The sequence below is a fragment of the Syngnathus acus genome, chromosome 19 (genome assembly GCF_901709675.1).
Source record: "Syngnathus acus chromosome 19, fSynAcu1.2, whole genome shotgun sequence".
Taxonomy (NCBI): Eukaryota; Metazoa; Chordata; class Actinopteri; order Syngnathiformes; family Syngnathidae; genus Syngnathus; species Syngnathus acus.
This window is the reverse complement of record NC_051103.1, coordinates 7,597,697-7,612,996: the sequence shown is the minus strand read 5'-3', so window position 1 is coordinate 7,612,996 and position 15,300 is coordinate 7,597,697. Positions and strand designations below refer to the sequence as shown.

Sequence of the window (15,300 nt, the reverse complement as noted above, 5' to 3'; positions counted from 1 at the left end):
ACACAGGCAATCGCAAAAAGGCATTTAATCATGAAAAAGTTTGGAAAGGTTAGAGTCAGTCAAGTAGGCTGCAAGTGATGGACAAAGCCTTGGTCTCAACATGCCTATAATTACTAAATAGGTTGTTAAATGAAATACCGTAATAAGATGTGATGAAACCACATGATTCTTAACAAAACAAACCATGCCAGTTACGACCTGTGGCAACCCTGATGGGACAAGCCTGATGACTTGAGCAAAGATTAAATGTGCTTAACCTGCACAATAAGTCCAAGAATTTCACATGACGCATTCTAAGAGTGATTCACCTCCCACTAAAAGTGAACAAGATGTCATAATTGACAAGTAAAACATGAAAGCTTATTCATACAGACATAAAAAAAAAAAAACTAGCACCATAGGGTCAACATAAAGCAATGTTATTTTTATAGAAATGTTCCTAGATTCCATTATTTCAAATACAACATGGTTTAACATAGTACTGATATTTATCTCCATGTGTATTTATGTCCGTTATATAGTTATATAATGCGCTATAAGGCTGCCTTAAGTTTACATTTTGAGAACAACGTGCGGCGTAAGAACACGTCGTGCTCATTTACTGCCATGCTGACTGTTTTTCATTTCAATGTAGAGTAGCTTCAATATCATTCATTTCATTTGACTGTGTTCTATTGTGTGCCATTCCATTTTTCCTCATATTATTTTGCTGTTAGAATTGCGTATCATTTTCAAAATACTGATTTATTTTCTAAGTGATCGAGGTAAGAAACATAACGCTAAGATTCTGACCTATGCAGCATGGTTCAGATCCAAAGTTCTGCCTTGGTGGAGGTTTTGCCAGTGTAGTTAGTGAGAAGACGACAGATTTTTTTTACCCCCATTTGTAGCGTATTCTAAAGCAGGCAAGATGGACTTTTGGATTGGATTTGAATCATGGAGTATGACGTTTCACAAACTACCGATACTCTAAAAGCGGACACCTAACTATTTACTCGGTTTGCCCGATTTGCTGGATTTGCTTGATTTTGTCGATTTGGAAGATCTAATATCCATTTTGGTCTTCTGGATACGAGAGAATATCTCCTTGAAGAGAGCCTTGTACTCTGGAGCGTTCTGCCCCAGACGCTTATCCACCGCCTCCACTTGCTTGCCAATCATCTCGATGGCTTCCGGTGTGGACGGCGACTGGGTGGGAGTGGGCGGAGGAGCAGGGGCGTGGCCCATAGCGCAGTCTTTCATGGAAGGGTCTCGGGAAACGGGTCGGGACGTCTGGACGCCGGCGTGGCAAAGGCTTTCCTCGTGGCGTCTGCATTTTCCCAGCAGCTCCTCGTATTTTTCCAGTAAGGCGTGGTACTGCTCGTCCACTTCCCTGAGGATGGACATCCCTCTCTTCCTCACGCTGTTGGCGTGAAGCGCGTAGCTTCCTCTTCTGCGGCCAGACGCATCCCGCGCCACCATGGCGTTGAGCGCCGTGTCGCTACAGCTTTTTCTCACCGGGTTCGATTCGGGGAGAGCCTCCCCGTTCACGCCGCTTCCGCCCTCCGCCTCCTCCCGAACGCCTCCTCCCGTCTCGCCGACCTCTTCCTCCAGGAAGGTGTCGGTCTCCGGGGTGCGATTGAGGACAGTCTGGGTCAAGGTTACGCCGTCGTCCTCGTTCCCGAGAAGGAAAGTCCGGCTGCGGCGTAGCTGCTGCAGCTCTTGTAGCTCCACCTCCAATTCCCGCACCCTGGCTTGGCAACTCTCAGCCTCCTTGGATAAAAAAAAACTTGTAAGATAGTCGTAAGGTCCAAAAAATCGTGCGACAATCACCTGAACGCGTGTTTGCAGACGCGAGAAGTCCGTAAGGAGCAGATGGCACTCCTTCTCCACACATTCTCTGCGTCCTCGCTCTGCCCGGATAGCCGTTCGCAAAGCTGACACGGCCTCTCTCAGGTGCTTGTTCTCCTCTTCGAAGGGCTGACGCTTGGGCTCCAAAGTAAAACTTTCGGCCCTGCCCACCACAAACTCGTCTTCGTACCTGACGCGGTTAAAGTAGAAGAACGAACACGGGTTGGCGGAAACCAGCCGACTGGTCCGGTAGTGAGACGAGCATACCTGGGTGCTGTGCAAAGTTCCCTCAGACAAGGGAAGGAGTGGATGGTCTTGCGTCGTTCCCTCTTCTCCCTTTTGACTCGGAGTTGTTCCACGGAGCGCAACTGCTCCACCTGGCCTGAAAGGGTCTCCACCTGATTCTGTAATGTCTCAATGGTCCCGCTTAACCTGATCCAAAAGGCAGGACATTTAAATAAAATAAAATAAAATAAAATAAAATAAAATAAAATAAAATACATATAATTTAATTAAAGTAGAATGGTAACGCATTTGAGTGAAAGTTGACCTCTCTATCTTTTGCTGTGAGGCTTTCCCGTCAGTCACGAGTGTTTGGTTGGTGTGTTCGAGCTCCCTCGCCGTACCATCCAGTTGCTCGTACACTTTGGCGTGCTGTTCATTCATCTCTCGAAGGACCTCCAGCTGTTTTGACAGGTACTGTCCGATAAACACATACACAGTTGATTGTTTTATTCATTTGATCTATAGCAGATCTATTGCAGTCCTACCTCAATTTCGTGCACTTGCTCTTCATTGGTTATGTACATCTGCTGCAGGGAGTCCTCCAGCTCCTTGTTCCTCTCCAGCAAGGTCTTTCCTAGCTCTGCAGCCAGGTGGAGGTCTATAAATGGGAAAGATTAAGATCATGGTGGAATAAATAGATGCCTCAAATGATCTCGGACCTCAATCAAGTCATTGAAAGCAAACACAGAAACATTCTTTGCATCTCTCCATTTGTTCATTTCTCTTTAGAGAGGAAGAAAGCAAAAAAGAAAAAAAGAGGAAGCAGACCAATCAATACTAATAATTGCATTAGAAAATATTGCAATCGACACAAACACACACACACACACACTCCAGATAGGCCTGAAGCATAAAATGTCCCATTGCGTCATGCTCATATTCATTTCCTGCTAATTCCTGCGATTGAATATCTTAATATATAAAAAAAAAATGCTGAGTTGTGCATAACGTGTGTTTCTAGTCCCTGTTAGTTTCTTCCAAAGGCAATATGACTACGTGTCACCCCAGTGACTGGAATGTGGAAAACAAGACTTCTTCTGTTCCTCCTCTCCTGTGTTGCAGGCTTTCATTTTGTTTTATAGATACACAATTCTATATCTGCATATTTAAGATAAGTACAGTGAGCTCTACATACTCAACGTAAACACTTTAACCTTAGCACTAACAGAGCCCAGGAGGCCACTCATTTGATTTAAACCAAAGCCCATTCTTAGCATTTGCTTCCTGGAATTCGGCCAGGAGGGGAAACACAATAGGCCCAAACAAAGATGCATGCAAATGTTGTTTTCCTGCTGTTGGAGCTGTAACGTGAGCTGCAATAACATCAGGAATTCCAATGGCTCACACTATGCCAAGTTTAGCTACTTTGAACTTCACACACACATTTGTGCAGTGTGTGAGCCAAAGTGAGACAAATCCATGCTATGGCACATTGTCTGCATCAGCACAAGTTCACCTTCAGGAATATATTATTCGGACGAGTGAGCAACAAAAAGGAGACTGGAAATGAGCTAAGTGGGGTTCAGCATTGTCATTGGTGTTAATATTACTGGTCAACAGCAAGTTTTAAAGATGGCTTTGTGTCTACCTAAATGTATTTTTCCAAATATCTTTCATTCTATTTCAAGCACAGATTTATACAATGCATCATTTATAGCTATGAAACCTGTTGCTGAACATATCCCCTAATTTATAAATATGACTTGTTAATAAATGATGATAATTATTATGATCAAAATCAAGGGCAGACACTCATAAAGTACAAGATCCTGAAATTCCCCATTTCCAGCTGAGCAAATGCTCTACTTGGCAACCGTTCAGTGCTTTGTTATGGGGGAAAACACTGCCTGCTTTGAAGACATGTTTAGGACTTAATTCAAAATGACTTGTCTTGACTATGCCCACTAAGAAATAGAATGCGTGTGCATGACATTGAGCCTTTGTAATGCGAGTGCCAAGGAGAAATGTCACCGACCCGGTGCGGCGGCCAGCCGGCTGCAGCCGCTTCTTGCTAGGATGCTGCGGCCAAGGAGGAGGATCTTACCTTGCTCCAAGTCCCGCTGGTCGTACCAAGGCTCTTCTTCCTCGGTAACGAATTCGTCCATCGTGCCCGAGTTTAGCATGGGTGAAGACAATAGACAGCGACGAGATCCCTCTTAATTCTGCAAGACTTCCAGCCAGGCAGGGCTGCCTTTGTGGATGTTGCTATTTCCTTCCTCCGTCACTCCCTCGATCTTTTCTCTTCCTCTCATCCCCCACTGCCCATCCCGATGTGTGCTGCTGCTGCAGAGACGTGGCAGTGATGTTGCAAGATGAACACTTCCTGTCATTGCGCTCAGGCCAGCCTCCACTTAGTTTTCGAACGTCACTTTATACTCTGCATTACGGTAAGGCACTGAGAATTCAATAAAAAAAACGTCTAAATATAGAGACATAGATGCCCGTAAATTAAGTGATAACCAAGGATTTTTTTTTTTTTAAAAAACATCCATCTGGTATTGTTGAAACAATAGTCATGCATAAATGTTTCAAATTTATTTTATTTTAGAATGCAACGTCGGCTCTTAATACAACTTCCGGTGCGGCACCTGGACAGCCTTGACTTCTTTTTTTTTCTTTACAGATCATGTACATCAATTTAATATTGCTAATAATAATTGACGTTATAGCTTAATTAAGCCTGTGTGTCCAGTAAATATAATCAACATTATTTCTACGCAAAGGTAATTCTAACACATTGCTGCCCTCTTGTGGCTGTCGTCGGGTATTGTCGTTATAAGACAACAACAGGGAGGTAAACACGACAGGAGTAGGTGCTAATAGAAACTAGCACTTTTCTTTCTGCGACCGCAAGCGACTCCTATGGGAGCAGGAGCAGACCTTGGACAGAAGAAAAAGAGACACAAGGCGGAAGGGAAATCTCACTTACCACCGACCGACCCGCGACAACAACCGGAGTTTCAATTTTCGAATGGAAGTCATCGCCCGGAAGTTGTAGCATTGGGATTTGCTGTAGAGTAGACAAACGAGCTTTGAGCGTTTTTTATCTTCACCATCACTTGGCTATCATCATCTAGTAAAAGTGCATTTCAAAGTGAAACGTTTGAACTTTGAAGATTTCAATCATGTGAAAACCAAACCATTAGCAGCCATTTGCAGAAATAAGGACATCGTAGATTCACTTTCAAATAAAAAGGACATGCGAAATGCCGTCCTTGCAGACATAACGTCTTGAATTATGGAAAAGAAGGAGGCAGAAGAGGTCCCTTGTTGTTCTGGTACTAACAGTAGGGCTAGTTTGAGTCTTCCTGCGAGCAGAGGACTGTACGGACTTGGTCTCGGTTGCATCCCTTGCCCAACAGCACCTCGAAGACTGCCATCTCTCCGAAATAGGGATCTGACACTTGGAGGTGCCCTGAAGAAAACAAAGGTAGACTTAAACCTATGGACTTACATACGGTTGTTTAATGTCACCTTTTTCTCTTTTCTCCCAAGAAAACCTTTGAGCCAAACGTCAATGCTGTGAGGAAAAGCAAAGATGAGTAAGTGGTCATCATTCAATATAGTCGAATTTTGGTGTGTTCTGTAAAAAAAAAAAAAAACACTGGTCAAAAGCACATTTGGTCCATAAATGTATGTTTGACACTGAATAAAAAAATGCATTTTGATTTTTTTTTGGGAGTATATTCAGAATCAGTGCCAAAAATCCAGTAGACATTTTGACCTACATCTAAAAAATGGTTGACCTTTTACCTACTTCAAAACCACATCATTCCAGATTAAAGGAAGAGATTCAAGTGGAGCCAAAAAGAAAGAGGGATGCTAAAAGAAGAGAGACCAGAGGCAGGAGGAAAGAGAAGCCACAGACCATCCAGTCTCACTCCATCTTTGAACAGGGTCCTGCTGACACACCGCGCAAAACAGGTGCTTGTCCATTGCCACATTGTGTCTTTGCTGCACCTTCCACAATTGTCATCTTGCAGGGTTCTGGGGTGCTGCTGCACAAGTGTGTGACACCACCAAATCTCCTATCAAACCTATCAAAGAGGAGCCGCAAGACTATGATGATGATGAAGATGAACTACTCAGAATACTACAAAGAGATGATGTGAGTTCAATCCCACCAAATGCTAAACTAGGATCACGGGAGTGATTTTGTCAATTCAATTTTGAATTCTCCACCTCAACATTGTTCATTATTGTCCAGTTCATATGCGATCCAACGTTGAAGAATGACGCCAAGCTGAAACCGATCCAGTTACCTTTGTGTCAGACGAGCACATGTAAGAAAAGCAACCTCGAGACAAACATTGTTTACCTTTTTCATCATTTGATCCTGCTCTTGTTTTAAAGCGAGCCAAGAGAAACGTCTTCTGGAATCGCCATCCAGCGGACTTAAAACAGAATATAAAGGAGAGCAGCCATCTTTGGTGGAGATACTGCACGGTCTCTGCCTGTCTGGAGAGGAGGAGCTCTTCTTCATGCAGTTACCTGACTGTATGCCCGTGAGAGCACAAAAAAGTGAACCGACATTTCAGAAAGCCAAGGAGAAGAAGCCGCTGCATGAGAAAGCACAAGTGAGTCAACAACGTGCATTTCAATTCATAGAAAGGGATCCATCGTTTGCCGTGTCTCTCCAGGAGTCTCCTTCGGTGAAGAGCTCACCTGGGCTGGCAGAATTCCCCGAGGGATTTCTGGGGAAACTCCAAATACGGAAGTCCGGAAAGGTGGAGATGAAGCTGGGCGATATTGTCATGGACATCACTAATGGATCTGCTTTGTCATTCCTTCAGGTAATTACATTTGTATGTTTTTTTTTTTTTGACACTGTCAGGGAAGTAATATTACATTTTTTTTTCTTTTTCTTCAGCAACTGGTGTCTGTGAATGTGTCCGGCAGTAAGACAGGAGACATGACGGTGTTAGGAAACATCAACCATAAATTGGTCGTATCTCCAAATTTCCAAACTTTATTGGAACAATGACCACAACAGCAACAAGGATCCTGATCATCTCACCAGCAGATGATGATGATAGCATGAGGGTTTTATTGATGTAGTTTTGCATTGCTCTATTAGGCAGCTAATAAGCCCGGAGTGCTAACTTCAATAAACGATCGTCAGTTATATCCTGTTTCCAATATTTAATATTTACATGTTATAAATGTTTAAAAAAACATGTTTAAAAAAAATCTTTCATATGTTCAAAAGTGTCTAAAAATGGTTCAAATGTATTTTTCTTATTATTCCAATTTGTATCCTTTTAATAATCGAATGACTACAAATACAAATTTGGAAGTTGTTTAGCTGTGAGCTAGTATTATTCCACTGCTTTTTACTGATAAGGTCTTTGCCATGGTATCGTTTTCAATACCAGTTTGGAAGTTACGGAGGTAAAGCGACGAGGTCAAAATGTTTGTATAGTGAATGCTCCTTTTTTTTTGTAAATGTTTTTGTCACATATTGAAATGTTTTGTATATATTCTGCTCATGTTGAACAGTTGAAGTTGTGCACTTCATAAATATTGTTTGTAGATTTCCTGCCAGAGAATTGTTTTTGTGTTGAACTGATCTTCCCCCTTTTTTCTCAATGCAGGTGTCAGGTGGATGTCGTTTGACATAACACAAAGTGGATATGATTCTTTTATTAAAAAAAATACAAAAGGACGGTGATGCTAATAATGTATAAATCCTAAGAGTATATTCTAAATAAGTGTGACTATATATTACAGAAAGTGAAGCCTGTACGGCAAGAAAGTGGGAGATGTTTACAGCCTTTAATTTCTGCTGAACCTCAACAATTTTTCTGCAACTCCAAATAAGAGGAGAAACCAACAAAACACAGACCTGTGTTAGTAGTAGTCTATAACACTTGGAACATGAGATTCCGCTAAAAAACAAAGACTAAGTCTTTTTTGTCTTTTTGGCAGCTTTTGCAACCGTGCTTTTTGTCTTCTTAGCAGTTCTTGATTTGGCTTTGGGGGTTAGCTTCTTGACTTTCTTTTTTATCTTGGCCTTTTCAGCTTGTGCAGCCTGTCGCTTCTGGCTCGAGATAGTCTTGTCTCTGAGCAGGTCATTTCGTCCAATTTCCATCATGTGCTCTTCCCATGACTTGATCTCATTCTTGTAGCGGATTTTATCATCCTCAGCCAGCTGTGTATAGACCTGGAACAAATGGACAGTTTGATACATTTGGTGCACAAAGTTACTCAATATTTAGGGTGATGACTATTTTTAGAATCAATCAGGCCCACCTGCTTCTGATTTCCGAAAAGATTCCTCCATTGATCATACAGAGTCTTCATCTTTGCCTAGAATACAACACATGAAATCTAGTTAGACAATACAAATTCATCATGACGTGTCGGGAGGTGACAAAAAAATAATAAGTACGTTTGAGAGAGCTCATTTAGGGATGCGCACAAATAAAATTGTTGGTAATACTAACCTGTGTGTTTTCTCCTTTGGCTTCCTCAAAATGTTCGGACATATAGATGTTGAATGCCGAGCGAGGACGTTTTGGCTTGCCCATAGTGGTTGCTTCCTAAATCACATCAAAAATATTGATCTTTTCTTTATTGTTCTTCTTGCTGACTGACATCAGAGTTGCTCTCTCAGGTCACAAGCAATCACGGCTCATGAGTTTTCTTCTTCTTGATTCCCTTACCCTCTTTTTGCGGATGGCCTTCCTCCTGGCCAACCTGTCCCTCTTCTCGATGACTTGCTGCTCGATCTGCGCTGGGGTCAACTGGTCCTTGTAGCGCTGTAGCTCTTTCTTAAACTGTTCATTGTCCAGCAGAAATGCATCTTCGTACGGCTTCATGGGAAATATCAATCAGGCAATTTAGCGTTACGTCAACTGACTTTCCCATTTATACTGTATTAGGGCTGAACGATTTCCAAATATATTCTATATATAATAAAATATGATGCCCATGAACAGATGACTTTCAACGTTTACAATTCCACCGTGGCGATTAAGATGAAATACCTGCTTTTGCTCTGGTTTCATGACTCTCCATTCCTGGGCGATCTTGCTGACGATATCGATTATTTTGACGTCTAAAGAAAACAAGATTATAATGACCAGTTGTATCAGCGTAGGCTTTGAGAAAAGATGCTCATGATGTCATAGCTGCTCATGAGTGAGATGATTGGAGATGAATATGCTTACCTGGGTTCTGACTTGCAAGGATTGGCTTCTGCTGCATGACGTATCTCATGTATCCATTGAGAGGCTTCTTTGGACGCTCACTGGCTTGGGTGGACAAGCATTTTACTTGGTTCCTGTATGAGGTACGGACGACGACTCTGATAGAGCAAAGATACAAATATTACTATCTTGCATTTACTGGAATTGCTGTAAACAATCACAGTGCAGCTCTGCCACTGCTATGGACTTCCTGGCTAATGCATTTGGATCATTCATTGCCTAAAAAGAAGACAAGTGTTATTGTGCAAATGACCCCCACAACCAAGAAATTATGAAGTTTCCCTTATGGTATCATTTCAAATAGTTTCAGATTAGTTCTTACTAATATGTAAACATTGCCAAATACTGCACTAATCATGCAAAAAAAAGCTACTCGAGTGCAAATTTAGTTGAAGCAAAGTTATCTACCTTGCAAGAGTGTTTGTGCAAGTGAAGAAATTGAAGGACTTGGCCAGAAGACTGACACTTGCGGTCACTAAACCGAACGGGGCCATGCCGGCGTTGTTTGCACCTAAAATGACGTCGGATGGATCAATAAAAAATCGAGACCAAAAAATTCCACGACGATTGTATATTCATACATGCGATATCCTTCAGTCCTGCACACATGCAGCACGACAACCTGCAGCTAAAGGCGCCTTTAGTCACCCCCGGTGGATTATGGGTATTAACAAAAATATTTGTTAGCGCCACCGACTGGACTGGAGGATAAAACAAATCAGCGGACCCTCGCTTTTCGCCTATAATTATGATAATTATGATAGAATTATGATAAATGCTTCTTTTATGACTAAATAATACATCCATACATTTTTATTTGAATTATTTTCTACAACACATTGTACCAACCAAGTATAAGTTCACGCATGTATTTGTTTTATTAAAATAGCATCTCAATGCCAGAAAATGACACGAATCCATTCAAGTTTAACAAATATAAGCAAGGTAAATGTAATATAAAATGTTATGAACAACATTTAAAAAAATAATAATAATAATCCAGTACCCTGATTTTTGACAGAAAAAGCAAGAACTGTTCTGATTGGCTCGCAGTTCGTCGGGAACGCGACGCTTCCTGGTTAACTACAAATGGAGCCATCGTCCTGTTTTTAAACCTGCGCTGCGGTGGGAAATCTTGTCGAAGGAATCGCAATGTCACCCACGAGGGATTGCAGCTTGGTTGTCGCCGTCGTGCTCTACCTGTGCGTGACCGCGACATGTACATTTCCATCTTTGGATCACTTAAAAGCGCAAGGCAGCGACAAGACACAGGGCAGAGCTGTGGTCGGGCTGCTGAGACGCCTGCTGGGGAACCGATCCACAGAGTTCATCATCATAGTTAATCGGAGCCTCTCCAACGACAGCCTCGATGTGTGTGAGCTCAAATCCACGAAAAACAACAAGATAGTCGTTACGGGCAACACTGGAGTGTCTGTGGCCTCGGGGCTTTACAACTACTTGAAGTATTTCTGCAATTGTCACGTGTCGTGGTCCGGTGATCAGCTGGATCTGCCCCGTCCTCTTCCGAAAGTCTCCGGTGTCCTCCGCATCAACACCCAGCACAGGTCAGTGACCCAAGCCAACACACCGACACGTGGGGACGGACGGACGGACGGTGTGTTCCGGCAAAATAAAAAGTTGTGCCTATTCAAATTAGTTTCATGCATTGATCTCGTGGCTTGTGTTAATCATTTGCAACAACTTGGATTTGGTGTTGCTATTAACTGGCAAGGTTGTCATAATTAACACAATTCAAGAAAATGCTTTTAAATAAAAAAGAATGAAACGGCAAGTTTTCATCTTCATTCATTAATATTAGCTTTGGGGGGGTTCATATAAAAAGTATTTATTTCTTTATTTGCTCTTTACGCAACACTTGGTGTCACTGTCAGCTATATAATGGAAATATTTGCATTGTGCAGCCCATTGCAAGTGAGAACATAATAAAAACACATGGGTGCATGACAAATAGAGCATTGTAAGTCATTATGTTTCATTGTTCACTCGGGCGGCAACGGTGTCCTTTTAAAAGGAGCATTTCTCTCAACGAACCGTTGTAAATTAGAGCCGCATCAGCTCACCCTAGTTATGTCATGTGCACAGAGTGAAAAAGCCATGTGAAGCATGGCAAAGTGTGGCACTATTTGTTTTTCCCATGACTGTATAATAGTCGATTACACGGGTGTCGACTTGATGGTTTTCATTCCAGGCTCGTTAGAAATCTTGTTTGCCCTCAGGGGAGTTGGTTATAGTGTGGTGTGCTATTAATCCATGATGTACCTTTTTGTTTTAAGGTCAAAGTTGACTTTGGGTACTGGAAGGGAACTCAACAATTTTCTGACAATTAAAAGCTGATTGCTTACATTCTAGGTGTCTGGTGTTATCTAATTTAGGAATCGTTTTCTCCATTTTTGAAGATTTGATCTGTCCATAATCTAATATAACATTTCAAACTATATCGAATCTGTTCCATATTGTACTGAGCAGCCTGTGCCAATTTGCCACATTCCCTCTCTCTCTTTGACGTCACCAGTTTTTGCCACTCAAAAGCTTCAGCAGTCATCAGAGGTGCCCTGACAAGTAACAACAAAAGAGGGGCTTTCATACTTTATCGCAACTAAACTGTGCCTTCTCAACAATGCATTATTCTCAACTATTAGTAAAAAGAAACATTTCTGCATTCCAGTCCATGGAAACAGGATCCATGTTTCATCTTCATCCCATTTGCTCTGTGTCCAGGTTCCGCTACTATCAGAATGTCTGCACGGCAAGTTATTCGACTGTGTGGTGGGACTGGCCAAGGTGGGAGAGGGAGATTGACTGGATGGCACTTAATGGGATCAATCTTCCATTGGCTTTCACTGGTCAAGAGGCCCTGTGGCAAGAGGTAGGAGCAAAAATTCATCTCGGTCTCTTCAATGTCAAACGGTACCAAATGTTTGCTTTTAGGTTTACCGCGCTCTTGGTTTAAACCAATCAGAAGTGGAAGAATTCTTCGCCGGCCCGGCATTTCTGGCCTGGAACCGCATGGGAAACATGTTCAAGTTCGGTGGGCCTCTGCCGCAATCCTGGCATGTCAACCAGCTGACCCTCCAAGTACTGTGACCTTATCTCGTTCAATAAACAGCAAATCAATGTGACAGATAAAAAGTAGGGTTCAGTACAGGGTTAAAACTTATTGCCCTTATTATTATTTTTTTTACAGTTTAAAATCTTGGCACGCATGAGATCATTTGGCATGATTCCAGTGCTGCCAGCCTTCTCTGGGAACATCCCCAAAGGAATCCTCAGGTTAAAAAATTTTTTTTAATCTTTTTCTGCCATTGCAAATAGTTCTTAGTACAATCATTGTTAATTTTTTATATACTGCAAAAAAAAGATTCAACATTTTTAAAAATACAAAAGTTATTTACCAGTGTTTTTGCACAGCAATTTGAAAAGGGGTGTGTAGACTTATGTTTTATCAAGCTGCTACTTGTGTATGTTTTTTTTTTTCCCCCCTCCCTTCTAGCATTACTATAGTTGCTTTTTAGAAAAATAGTTGATTGAGAAGTGGAAAACTTCCACTAAATTGCTGCGCTTGCTCCGTTAAGCCACCCGCACATTTCAAAATAAAAGCATCCATTTCAGAATAAAAGCTTTGCATATTTATTATATTTTCTTTTGACTTTCCCCAGCATGTTCTATAACTTGTTAAAAGTCCAATTTTTTAATTTCAGGTTGCATCCAGAGGCAAATGTAACAAGACTGGGGCCTTGGTCTCATTTCAACTGCAGCTTCTCCTGCTCCTATATCTTGGACCCGAGGGATCCGCTTTTCCTCCGGATTGGTTCCCTCTATCTCTCCCAGGTGATCAAACAATTTGGGAGCGATCACATCTACAACACGGACACCTTCAACGAGATGATTCCGCCCTCCTCGGACCCCGCTTACCTGTCAGCGGTCAGTCGAGCCGTCTTTGCCTCAATGACCGCCGGTGAGTTTTCAGTTTTCGGTACACAAACCATGATGGAAAAAATCCAATTATTTTCTTCAAAAAGGGATGCAGCTATTACGGTAGCCTGTGACCGAATAATATAATACAATCGATGAAGCGCTTTCACAACAGTAACAAAGCGCTTTACAAAAACAATGTCAAACAGGTCATGCTTAACCATTTGGAACTTTATTTTGCTCAACTGAACTGGAACTTTGGAAAAACGGCTTTAGTGTGTGAACTTTAGCGCAACAGTTTGTAAGATTATAGCCAATGTTAATTTGTTGTCGTTATTTTCAAGTACAATTAATTGTCCCAGTTTGGGGACCCTTCAAAAAGTCCCCTACTGAGTTAAATATTTCACCCATGTTGCAGAACAGTCCCTTTCTTGTTCCTCATGTTTTTTTTTTTTTGGTGTTTGTTTTTTTAATGTGTGTTTGTCTCTCGCTCTCTCCATAGTCGATCCTCAGGCAGTTTGGCTGATGCAGGGTTGGTTGTTCTTTAGTGCTGCCGATTTCTGGAAGCCTGCCCAGATCCAGGCCCTACTACACGGCGTGCCACTTGGACGGATGATCGTGCTCGATTTGTTTGCAGAGACGGAGCCAATTTTCTCCTACACTGAGTCTTTCTACGGACAGCCTTTCATCTGGTGCATGCTGCAAAACTTTGGCGGCAACAGCGGTCTCTTTGGCACAGTTGAGAGTGTCAACTCGGGGCCCTTCAAAGCCTCGCGTTTCCCCAACTCCACCATGGTCGGCGTGGGTATGACACCCGAGGGCATCGAGCAGAATCCCGTCATGTACGAATTCATGAGCGAACTGGCGTGGCGCAAGGAGCCCGTCAACTTGGTCAAATGGGCGTCTCTGTATGCTCTGCGTCGTTACGGCACCACGCAAGACAGTCTGATCGCCGCATGGAGACTCCTGTTTTCCAGCGTCTACAATTGCACCGTGCCACATTATCGAAATCATAACCACAGCCCTCTGGTGCGCCGGCCTTCTTTCCGCCTGCAAACCGACCTTTGGTACGACCCTGCGGACTTGTTCAAAGCGTGGCAACTCCTCATCCAAGCGGCTCCTTCTCTTATGTCCAAGGAAACGTTCCGGTACGATCTGGTCGATGTCACCCGGGAGGTCTTACAAGTTCTGACCACCAAGTTTTACCTGGATATCGCAGATGCCTTTCATAAACAAAAGTTGCCAGAACTGCTGGTTTCAGCGGGGGTGCTCATATACGACCTTTTGCCAGAACTCAATCGTTTACTTTGCAGCGATCGGAATTTCCTGTTGGGAAAATGGCTGGAGCAGGCCAAATCTTTGGCTATTGATGAGGAGGAGGCCCAGCTTTATGATATGAATGCCAGGAACCAGCTGACTTTGTGGGGCCCCAATGGTGAAATCCATGACTATGCCAGCAAGGAGTGGGGAGGCCTCATGGAGGACTACTACGCCCAACGATGGGGCCTTTTTGTCCAAACACTGGTGGAGTGTCTGGACAGTGGACAGCCATTTAAGCAAGATGCCTTCAACCAGGCGGTCTTCCAGGTAGAAAAGGGATTTATTTATAATGGTCAAAAGTACCCCACAAAGCCTCAAGGTGACACGTACGAGATCACCCGTAGGATCTTCCTAAAGTATTACCCGCTAGCCTTGAAAACCTTGAAAAGACTTTAATGAGCAACAGAGACTACATTTTCGATAAATGAAGAATGTGAAGAGGTGCCCCAAACTACTTTAAGAGAAAAATGATCAAACAAAAGAAATGTTTTATCGGACACAGAATCTAAATAGAAATAAAATCTGCCTGCCCCTTGTTAAATTATGACTTGACTGTAATTCACCAGGTTTTGGAATGCAAACATTTATTTAAAACAAAATTAATTCATGTTTGATTCTGGCCATTAGGAAAGCAGGTCAAATGTAAACAAGTATGCAATACACAATCCAGAGATGACAGTTCGTTAGGGAGGGAGGGGGGGAGTACTTTTCACGGCTGCCG

At 42.5% G+C, this 15,300-nt stretch overlaps 4 protein-coding genes across 4 annotated transcripts; 2 read left to right on the top strand and 2 right to left on the bottom strand.

Annotated features, from left to right (window-relative positions):
• Window positions 1–873: 873 nt before the first annotated feature.
• On the bottom strand, window positions 874–4,432 carry LOC119138611 (cerebellar degeneration-related protein 2-like). Its single transcript, XM_037278869.1, has 6 exons — window positions 4,160–4,432; window positions 2,601–2,713; window positions 2,381–2,529; window positions 2,098–2,262; window positions 1,813–2,020; window positions 874–1,752 (listed from the first exon to the last, which is right to left on the bottom strand). Exons 1-6 carry the CDS (start codon window positions 4,236–4,238, stop codon window positions 988–990), a joined length of 1,479 nt encoding a protein of 492 aa, XP_037134764.1. The 5' UTR covers window positions 4,239–4,432; the 3' UTR covers window positions 874–987.
• Window positions 4,433–4,864: 432 nt separating this feature from the next.
• Window positions 4,865–7,661, top strand: zgc:171971 (uncharacterized protein LOC569690 homolog). The gene is made up of 8 exons (XM_037278964.1): window positions 4,865–5,545; window positions 5,611–5,657; window positions 5,894–6,039; window positions 6,099–6,223; window positions 6,323–6,398; window positions 6,469–6,692; window positions 6,756–6,908; window positions 6,986–7,661. The coding sequence occupies exons 1-8, from the start codon at window positions 5,354–5,356 to the stop codon at window positions 7,097–7,099; spliced, it is 1,077 nt and encodes a 358-aa protein (XP_037134859.1). The 5' UTR covers window positions 4,865–5,353; the 3' UTR covers window positions 7,100–7,661.
• An 82-nt stretch (window positions 7,662–7,743) lies between these two features.
• On the bottom strand, window positions 7,744–9,986 carry tfam (transcription factor A, mitochondrial). The gene is made up of 7 exons (XM_037278997.1): window positions 9,735–9,986; window positions 9,288–9,424; window positions 9,105–9,175; window positions 8,781–8,930; window positions 8,562–8,657; window positions 8,368–8,424; window positions 7,744–8,278 (listed from the first exon to the last, which is right to left on the bottom strand). The coding sequence occupies exons 1-7, from the start codon at window positions 9,818–9,820 to the stop codon at window positions 8,018–8,020; spliced, it is 858 nt and encodes a 285-aa protein (XP_037134892.1). The 5' UTR covers window positions 9,821–9,986; the 3' UTR covers window positions 7,744–8,017.
• A 390-nt stretch (window positions 9,987–10,376) lies between these two features.
• naglu (N-acetylglucosaminidase, alpha) lies at window positions 10,377–15,116 on the top strand. The gene is made up of 6 exons (XM_037278772.1): window positions 10,377–10,891; window positions 12,066–12,213; window positions 12,276–12,422; window positions 12,532–12,617; window positions 13,046–13,302; window positions 13,762–15,116. The coding sequence occupies exons 1-6, from the start codon at window positions 10,479–10,481 to the stop codon at window positions 14,973–14,975; spliced, it is 2,265 nt and encodes a 754-aa protein (XP_037134667.1). The 5' UTR covers window positions 10,377–10,478; the 3' UTR covers window positions 14,976–15,116.
• Window positions 15,117–15,300: the final 184 nt, after the last annotated feature.

Excerpts from the sequence above, each read along its gene's own strand:
- tfam (XM_037278997.1), bottom strand. The coding sequence starts at position 9,820 with ATGGCCCCGTTCGGTTTAGTGACCGCAAGTGTCAGTCTTCTGGCCAAG. Across the intron at positions 8,658-8,780 it reads AGGCCATCCGCAAAAAGAGG|GAAGCAACCACTATGGGCAA; the intron begins GTAAGGGAATCA and ends GATGTGATTTAG. Across the intron at positions 8,425-8,561 it reads CCAAAGGAGAAAACACACAG|GCAAAGATGAAGACTCTGTA; the intron begins GTTAGTATTACC and ends GTTGTATTCTAG.
- zgc:171971 (XM_037278964.1), top strand. The coding sequence starts at position 5,354 with ATGGAAAAGAAGGAGGCAGAAGAGGTCCCTTGTTGTTCTGGTACTAAC. Across the intron at positions 5,658-5,893 it reads GTGAGGAAAAGCAAAGATGA|ATTAAAGGAAGAGATTCAAG; the intron begins GTAAGTGGTCAT and ends ACATCATTCCAG. Across the intron at positions 6,909-6,985 it reads CTGCTTTGTCATTCCTTCAG|CAACTGGTGTCTGTGAATGT; the intron begins GTAATTACATTT and ends CTTTTTCTTCAG.
- LOC119138611 (XM_037278869.1), bottom strand. The coding sequence starts at position 4,238 with ATGCTAAACTCGGGCACGATGGACGAATTCGTTACCGAGGAAGAAGAG. Across the intron at positions 2,530-2,600 it reads AGCAAGTGCACGAAATTGAG|TACCTGTCAAAACAGCTGGA; the intron begins GTAGGACTGCAA and ends TTTATCGGACAG. Across the intron at positions 2,263-2,380 it reads TCACAGCAAAAGATAGAGAG|GTTAAGCGGGACCATTGAGA; the intron begins GTCAACTTTCAC and ends CTTTTGGATCAG.
- naglu (XM_037278772.1), top strand. The coding sequence starts at position 10,479 with ATGTCACCCACGAGGGATTGCAGCTTGGTTGTCGCCGTCGTGCTCTAC. Across the intron at positions 10,892-12,065 it reads CGCATCAACACCCAGCACAG|GTTCCGCTACTATCAGAATG; the intron begins GTCAGTGACCCA and ends CTCTGTGTCCAG. Across the intron at positions 12,214-12,275 it reads AAGAGGCCCTGTGGCAAGAG|GTTTACCGCGCTCTTGGTTT; the intron begins GTAGGAGCAAAA and ends GTTTGCTTTTAG.